Source organism: Gavialis gangeticus, unplaced genomic scaffold (genome assembly GCF_001723915.1).
Source record: "Gavialis gangeticus isolate Ggan-Ray unplaced genomic scaffold, GavGan_comp1, whole genome shotgun sequence".
Taxonomy (NCBI): domain Eukaryota; kingdom Metazoa; phylum Chordata; order Crocodylia; family Gavialidae; genus Gavialis; species Gavialis gangeticus.
Genome location: NW_017729006.1, coordinates 15875554 through 15884850, shown reverse-complemented (window position 1 = coordinate 15884850; position 9297 = coordinate 15875554). Strand labels below are relative to the sequence as shown.

Sequence of the window (9297 nt, the reverse complement as noted above, 5' to 3'; positions counted from 1 at the left end):
ACTGGACTCTTTCCAATTCATCCACATCTTAAAATGCAGTTGTGCTTCCACAGATTACTATTTTGTTATAAGGAGCTGAATCATACATTTCTTACAGTAACTAAAGGCAAATTTTTACTTACTAAACAGTTGGCAATAGAGGACCTGTAAACTTCTCTTCATGGTATCATCTGGTCCTGCTTGTCCACCAGTTTATTCATGATTCTGTCTAGAAAATAAAGAGAAAATTGTCTATAATTTATTGAGAGACAGACGTCAAGATTTATTATTTTCCCTCTTGGCTATGGAATCAGATGCAACAGCAGAGAACAATAATTTTAACTGATAAGAGAGAACCTGTCTGCCAATACTACAGTTTATACTTTTTGTCCATGCTCCAGAAACAGCATATCGGTCTAGTTTAGGGCAGCAATCAAAAAGCTAAACATAATACTGAGATGAATAATGAGGAACACACATCAGAAGCATTAAGAAATCAGTCCTGTGTTGTGATGGTGACTTGACACATCATTGTTTGTCTATTTCATATGATTCCTACATGTTTTGCTAGAGGTTCACCACTGGAACAGCAGGGCTAGGGACAGAAGTTACAAATAAACTGGTTTAAGTGATCAGAAACTGGCCTAAACCTATAACAGAACAGAAGCACAGTGCACATAAACCAGTTTCAAAATGGCTGAAACTGGTGTAAGATAAACCTGTTTGAATGTAGTATCAGACTTAAATGATTTAGCTCAAACGGGTCTGTGCATTGTCTGTCCCAGAACCTTTGCCAGTTTGGGTTAAATCAGAGTCCCCCAGCATCCTGGCATGCTCTCTGGCTGGGCTGGGCTGTGCTGTCTGCTTCAGAGGGCAAGGCTGGCCCCACTCTCCTGCTTCCTAGCTGAAGTAGTGAGGGCTGGCTGACAAAGTCAGAAATAAATTTACAGGATATATCAGAATAAAAAAGCAAATATGGTCCCAAAATATTGTTGTGATTAAGGCCATACCAGGTATGCAAAGGCAAGAGAGCATTCAAATTCTAACTTCTCAGTTTTGCAAGACAGCATTCATTAATGACTTACAACCAATCAATGGAAAATTACACAGGGAACACTAAAGGCAGTCTCCAACACAGCACTAAGTAGCACTTGATATTGTGTAATTTTCAGTTCAACCTTTTCTTAGTTTTATCTCCCAAACTACTCAAGGCATTTATGAGTTATTTCACCATGGTCCCATAAAAATCTTTTAGAGCTTATTTAAGAGGCAATGATCTTGATGGCTTTAGATATACAAGCTAAGCCAATAAATAGCACTTCTCCACTGAATAAATGCCAATGAGTTTATAAAAACAGAAGAAACACATTTGACTTGAACAAAGAAGTCTCCAAGGATTGTCATGTTTATTGCCTTTGTAGTGGAAGATAGAAGAGCTTCTTTGTGTCATCAGCTACAACTATTCATATACACAAATGCAATGATCGATTTTGGATTCTTCCTCATTTCTTTGCTATTTGAAAATAGTTTGAGTAAAATGCAGAGCTATTTCCTATCATGTAGAACATGCTTTCTCTTCTAAATTAAAGTTACAATTTTGGCATTTGCTTTTATTTATTTATTCTTTAATGACATTGAAGATAGGCTTGTGATGATTTTGGTAAAACCCAGTCATTTCATGAAGACCCATAAAGATGTTTATTAAAAAAGCCAAACCAAAACAAAACAAAACAGCAAGTAGAGGCATAGCTTTGTACAAGCAGGTGTTTTACTACAGACTTTAAGAGAAGCAACTTTAAGCCCCACAGCCCTATATCTGTACTCAATGGGTGCATCTACATTAGATGCTAAATCTGCGTTAGACATTAACGTGGTAGACTTAGTCTAATGCACATTAAGTGTCACAAAAATGTTTTCATTTGCACTAATGCGCAGTAGCACCAATTACAGCACATTAAGTTAGTACCTGTTATTACAAGTACTAAACTTAATGCGCCATGATTACAGCGCATTAATGAATGTATAGATGTGCCCACTGAAGTCAAAAGCAGGAGACCTTAGTCTTTCTGCATATGCAAACATCACACAGTATTTCATGTTCAAGGTAGACAGGAGTGGAAAAAAATCTGTGTTTAGCATAACAAAAATATTTGCAGAAAGAAAATCTGGATTACACAAGTTGCCTATGCATATGTGTGCTTATAGACATGCCCTCTTCAGAGCTTCTGTCAAACAGAATTATAAAACACTGACCAATTTAAAGCAAAGTGGTATAAGTAAAAGAGAAAAAAGATGCAAAAAACTCCTCAACTGCAAGTCTGAAATCAGTATAATGTGACAATTATTTTGAATTGTGTTTGGCCTTTATGATTTAATATCATATGCTTTTGACTGCCTGCTGGAATTTATTTGCATGTCTTTACTATCTCTGTTATATTTCTGTCCATAGCATTTAAGCGTTTACTGGCTGTAAATTCTACCATGGTGTGTATACTGAATTATATACTGTTGTATATGTATTCAGATAGGGTGGGTTTTTTTCTCTTCTATTTAAATGGATTAGGATAAAGCATTCCACTCTAGGTTCCCCAAAAAAGGTTTAGTCTGAAATCTCTCACCCTAGTTTTTCTGTTGCCCTAACTTCAGAACAATCTACATTCTCAGCAAAGCTTACACAGGATTCACAGGATTCTTTATAGCAAACAGAGTAATGCTCTATAAGTCAAATTCTGCCTTGAGTTTGCAACACTTTACAGTTCATTGATGTCCATGGTGAGAGTCAGGGACAAATTTGGATACATGAATGAAAAATACTGCACAGGGACACTGTAGCATTCGCAATTCATTGGGCGATGGGTTTATTTAATTTATGGTGGAGAGGAAATACTCCTCTCCACCTGCCTCAGTCCTTGCTTTCAATATGTGCAGAATGTGAAAAGCACTAAATAGGGCAAAAAATCTGCAAGGAAATGGCTTTTTCTAGGTAGACTATCTTGTATGTTTGGAAGCCAATATTATCTTGAAATTTTAGCCAGAGTACTGATGAATTTGGAAATGGAAATGCAGATGATTTTCCAAACAGAGTGACTGATTTAACAAGCTTTGCTTATGTTAAGTAGTGTTTGTTCAGAGAAGCAGTATCAACTGTCCAAATCAGAACCAGAAATGGGGATGGAGAGAAATATGGAATGAAAAAATGGATTGGTTTTACATCTGGGATCAACTTAAGCACCATGTGCAACAGTTCTGTACATATAATACATTCCAGCATTTCAAATTGCTTTGTCCTCCTAAGCAAGTTCAGAATCTTAATTTTTTCAAAAGTGAACAGCTACGCAACTTCAAAAAGAAAATGGCATGATTGATTTAAACTTTTATTGATTGCTTAACTAAAAAATAAAGTTTAAATACAAAAGTGACTCAAGCAGCACTAGGAAACCAATGGAAAAGCAAAACAAAAAACCGATAAGAAAATATAAGCTGGAAAATTAAATGTATATAAAGACATGGATACACAGTTTTTTATACACGTACACAATGTATATGTACAAACACACTCAGTTATTGCAAACATTGAGGATGGTCTTTGAGTTGTGCAACCTCTGAGCTGTGTAAGCAGTATCTATGGTTAGTTGCATGGAATGCTGCAGAGGAGACCTGCAATTTGTGAGGGCATTCACGACCAATGACTTCTATTTCTACAGTCAAAAGAAAGTCATCAATCAACGTCACCAACACAGCCCTGTTCCCTCTCCTAAACTGAAGACTGTTTACCAAAGGTATACAGACATTGGCACTAGCTAAACTGAGACAGAGAAAGCCCTTGGCAAATTTTTCTATTATTTTATCCAAAATGGGAGACGGCTCAGGTGCACTAAGCAATGTTTTCTAACACAGGGATTCTGACATGCAGATGCATAACTAGTTGGGTACATAACATATACTGAAATCTGTACAGAGAAGGCCAGTTTCTGATCTCATAGTCACGTAAGCTTAGAGTGGTCTTAAGCTGAAGCTGGAATGAACTGATTTTAATTTTACAAACCAAGTAAAATGCATGTAATAAACAGACAGCATAAAGAATACAAAATAAATCAGACTTAAAACATTCCTTAAGGTTTAAATAATCTAAATGGAGTTATGAATACATGGATTTTGCATTCATTTTAACTTTAACATCTCTTTAATATTTTACTGAGTTTTCCTAATATTGATTTTCTTTCCTAAAACATGGGTTTTAAGATATATTGTATTTTAATATATGATGAAGCATTAGGAGCTCTTCACAGGGTGTGAGTGGCTAGGGGAGAACAGATTTACAACAAGATTTTTAAAAACATGCTTAAACCTAATAAAATTTGATCTAATAAAAGATATCAGATTCACCCAAATAACCTCGTCTGCCTATGTCCTTAGACCAACATGGCTACAACCTACACCTAAACCTAAGGGCATTTTTACATGTGCTCTGGGTGTGGGGGGAGGGGACTTTAATTAGAGCAGCTGTCAGAGCTGCTCTAATTAAAGTGCCTGGATCGTCTCATGTATCAGTGTCCCCATCGTCATTTTGAAATAAGGGGATGCTGATACACAAGATGCGGAGGCTGGCTGGAGTACTCCAGCAGGCTTGTCTGCTCTGACACACTGTAATTACAACACATTGGAGCGGGCTCCCAGTTCATGTATAGACACCCTATGTCCCTAAATCCAATTAGAGGCCCCTAAGTAAGGGGACTGATTGTTGGTAGTTCTAAGTACCAACAAGCTCGATTTATGCTCTCTTATGAAAACAAGGAAATGTATTTACAGGCCTAAACATGTATATCATGAGCTGGTCTATTGGTTTAACTAAATTGATGCAATTAAACCAGTACTAGTTTATGCACAGACATTCTTAAACCTGTTTCGGAGGCTAGGGACAGACATTCAAAAAGCATGAGCCTGAACTGATTCCATCTTTGCAGGTTAGTCTAACCCAGCTAGGCTAAATCAGTTTGTAAGAAGACAGACATGCCAGAAATGCAAGCACATGCCTGCAGTGGCTCAAGCTAGAAGCCGGGGGGGCGCTAGAGCAGTCCTCCCTTCCCTTCCATGGATCTGAGCTGAGGGGGACATGGCCAGACCCATACAGGACATTATGATTAAGGAGGGGTTCCTCCCCTTCTGAGGAGCCCAGTAGGGGATGTTTATCACCCCAACTCAGTGTTTATCACCCCATTAAGAAAACAACAGAGGGACGTTACCAGAGGGATACTATCTGTTGATTCTTCCTTTGTCCCGTGTGCCACAACTCAGAAGTAAATCAATTAAGTCTGATACTACATTCAACCAGGTTTATCTCAAACTGGTTTCAGCCATTTTCAAACTGGTTTATGTGCACTGAACATCTGTTCTGTTACAGGTTTAAACCGGTTTCTGATCACTTAAACTGGTTTATGTGTAATGTCTCTCCCTAGGCAGAGTGACTTATTTCCATTTACCTTGATCTATTTTTACTAGATCAGTGAGGGAGTATATGTAGACAAAGCTGTTGGAGGCTTACTTTCAGGCAACTGTGTTTGAATATGGTAGGCTAAACATTCTCTGTCTGAAAAGGACCAACATCTATGCCCTACCCTCCATTGTGCATCTCATGCAGGATGATGAATAGATGTGTGAAATCCCTATGGACAGCCAGCAATGTCGTCTTTCACAGTAAGTGATCCCCCCAGTGCCTCAGCTAAATTAAAGAGGACAATGAAGACATAATGATGAATAGAAGACAAAAGAGTCCAACTGAGCTGACAGCTCCTGGAACATCCAGTCGTTTATTATGTCTGATGGGGGAAAAATACCAACAGTGTCTTAAATTAAGAAAGAAATGAAGGAGAATAGAAGACAAATGTCAAGACAAACCTAACAACCAGTGGAGAACTCTCTTGCTATTGTGAGTCTGTCAAACAGAAACCGGCAGACTGAAATAAAGAAAGTGAAGAAACAATGATGAAAAGAGGGGCTAGGCAAATAGGACTGACAATTACAACCCAATTAACCATCCAGATGTAACATCCAATCTTCATCGTCTTGTTTTTTTCCTTCTATAGATCATTCAGGAAGAAAAAGCTGCTGATGAGAACATCAGTGATGACTTCCAGCTATGCTATACCTCGAACTGCAGAGTGTATAAGCATGAAGTAAGACACAAGGGACCCCCATCCCAACCTCCTCTATTCCTCTTACATGGGGTGAGAGACAACTTTGGCCCCTGTGCTTCCAGGGTCGTCATGTGTCAGACTCTAGCATAGATGCAGTGACAAAGTCATCATCTAGATGGATTATGGCCATGCCCCATCTCCACAGTGGACTGTAAAACTGTCCTAACATCACAAGGCAGGCCTGTAAGACTGCAGCAGCAACCACTCACCTACTGATCAAGGAGGGGTAACATCCTCAAAGGCTGTCAATGTGAATTTCTGCATTCCCTGCTTCCTCCACCCCCAAATGAAGCAACTCTAAGTCACAAAAGAGACTCTTCAATAAAAATTGGAGTTTCCCTTGTCTTCCTCCCCTCCACAGATTCATTGGTGACGCGTAGGGGGTGCACATGGGTGCACGTGCACCCCCTGAGATTGGCAGTGCACCCCCTACAATTGGCCGCTGCCGGCGGTGCCTGCAGGTGGTCGCTGCTTGCCACCCCCCACCAACACTGCCAGCAATGTCTGCGGGTGGTCGCCGACTGCCGATTGGTGCTGGCCACTCCCCTGCCCCACCTTCCCCCCACCAGCTTGCCACTGCCATGCCCCTGCCACTGCCACTCCCTACCACCTGCGGGCAGTCACCGTGCCCCCCGCCAGCCTCCAGGGGTATGCATCATTCAAGCACAGATTAATTGATTCACATTGTCACATACACTGCAATTAGCATATTTCTTGAAGGATGCCTGTTCCAGCAAGACCAGAGCACTTAATGCATCCAGTGCACAGGGGTGGTACACGTTTGTCACTGAGTCAGTACAACCACTCCATTATTCTTTTTGTATTCCATTCTTCTCCACCCTCCTTCCACCCTGTTTTTGCTTGCCCAGCGCTAACACAGTTCACCTGCTATTTTTGCATACTTGTGTGATTTGTTTTTTGGAGGGGGGGGGTTGTAGCTTTGTCCAGCCATTATTTTGCAAAATTTATATCTGAACCCCTTCAGGAAATGCTAGTAAAAAAAGATTATTAACTTGGGGCAATGAGGTACCTTGCAGCAAGAATTGTGTTCTTGTTCAATGTGCATCAGCCTGATGATTTATTTCCCACTGCCAGAACAGGGCTATATTCAAGCAAACAGTATTTTCCACCTTTCTCTAATGCATGGAATACCAACTTCTTCGGCATCTTTATTTCTCCAAATGTTGAATGCTCTTGTCTTCAGCTTCTCTGAAGCCTTCAGGCTGGATTTATCCCTGCTGGTATTGACATGAACAATTTACATTCCTCACACAGCAGAAAGGAACTCTCTCCTGCCTTCTTCCCCTCCACCAAAGAGGAGCAAACAACTCTTAAGTCTTCTGGGTTAGGGACAGAAATTACATATAAACCAGTATAAGTGATCAGAAACTGGTTCAAATTGGTAACACAACTGAAGTTCAGTGCACATAAACCACTTTCAAAATGGCCCAAACCAGTTTAAGATAAACCTGGATGGATGTAGCATCAGGCTTACCTGATTTAGGTTAAATCGGTTTACTGAATTTCTGTCCTAGATCCCCTTCAGATTACAGTTACCCCGCATCCCAGGATGCTTTGCACCTCCCCCACAACCCCTCCCAGGGTGGGTGGGCTGGTTTTGGCCTAAGCTGTCTGCTCCAGCTGAGCAGGAAGACATGTTCTAGAGCCCCCCAGCTTCTGGCCTGGGCCACTGCAGGCATATGGCTGCATTTCTGGAATCAAAAGTGAATGTCTGTTCACTTGCTTATCACTTATATCTATGCATCTTAGACTAATCTGTGAAGACTGAATCAATTCAGCCGTGGGGTTCTTGACTGACTGTCTAGCCAAAATAGTACTGTTTTGGTTATACTGATATATGTAAAGTGTCATGACTAGAGTTTTCGGATGTTTTTCCCAGTTTGCTAGCAAAGAGCAAAACAGCTTACACTATCTGCAAAGACTGAATTGATTCAGCCTTGGGCTTTTGCCTGCCTGTACTTAGCTCTGAGGGCTTCTTCAGAGACCTGCAAATACAGATTGCTCAGGAAGGTGCAAAGTCAGTGAAGCACCAGTCAGACTGCTTCATCCTGTGGTTTCTAATACTGCCTGACTAGGAGGTGGAAACAAGATAGGTGTAGGAGGTATGACTTTCCAGGAGGAAGACAGTAAGGGAGACAGTTAAGAAATTCAGTCTTGTGGGGATAAACACCAAATATTTAAAGGGAATTGAGCATGGGCCTCTGATTGCTCATTTAGGTATCTAGGTATGTTGTGGAGATACTAGGGATCCATTTGACTATACTTGTCAGGCATGCCAAAGATTGCTAATAGAAGTTCAGGATACAGTGCCCATGGCCTCTTGTGGTAGTTCAGTGGTTTGGGCTTCAACCCTGTGTTCAGAAGTACAATGGCAGCATAACAATACACATGAATGAAAAAAGCAATAGGAGGGCTGCTCTGCAGGTACAGTAAAGCAAAAGTTTAGCACTCCTGCAGGCACTAGCAGCCAACACAATGAGCTGCTATCAGGTTGCTCTGAATTCACAGGACTTGCACTGTATACTACAGCAGGAGCTCCAGCTCCAGCAGGCCCCTAGCATGACTGAGCAAGCATTGCCAACCAAAGCCCACTTCACAACAAGTCAAGATACCTTACCTTCCTTAAAAAAATGCCTGGAAGGATATTGCCTAGAATGGTTTATAAGGAGGTACTGACCTATTTTTTTCACAGAAAGTGAGAGCACAAATCCAGGTTAAAGTCAACAGACTCTGTTCTAACCATCATGTACTCCTGTGGAAATCTGAAATAACTTTATTAAGGTCACAGCTGTTATATAAAGGAATAACCCAAAAGAGATTCAGGCCACATGAGAAATGCCGGTGCTGAGAACCTTTGAGCTGACTACATGGAGCAGCTCACTGGCTGCTTCAAGTAAAAATTAGTTTTAACTCTATCAGTAGCTGTTGAATGATATCTGAAGAGAAGCACAGAGAAGGGAAAGAAGCAGACAGTAGCCAATACAGTTTCTCCATGCTTCAGTTCTGGTACAGAAAGTTTGCCTGCTAAGGGAAAGCAACTTCCCCAGTTTTGGAAGCATAATTTTTTTTGTCTGGCTGGTCCCGCTCCCCCCCCCCCCCCCCC

General features: G+C 40.8%; 1 protein-coding gene across 5 annotated transcripts in view; it reads right to left on the bottom strand.

The window, feature by feature from the left end:
• Positions 1-9297, bottom strand: part of TMEM108 (transmembrane protein 108) — a 331954-nt gene that overhangs the window by 160908 nt on the left and 161749 nt on the right. For 4 of the 5 annotated variants that reach the window (XM_019508860.1, XM_019508862.1, XM_019508861.1 and 1 more), the window contains one exon: positions 123-208. In XM_019508860.1, coding sequence (XP_019364405.1) covers positions 123-162 — 40 coding nt within the window. In that variant the 5' untranslated portion in view covers positions 163-208. The remainder of the gene's footprint in view (positions 1-122; positions 209-9297) is intronic. The other variant, XM_019508864.1, reaches the window with a different exon arrangement.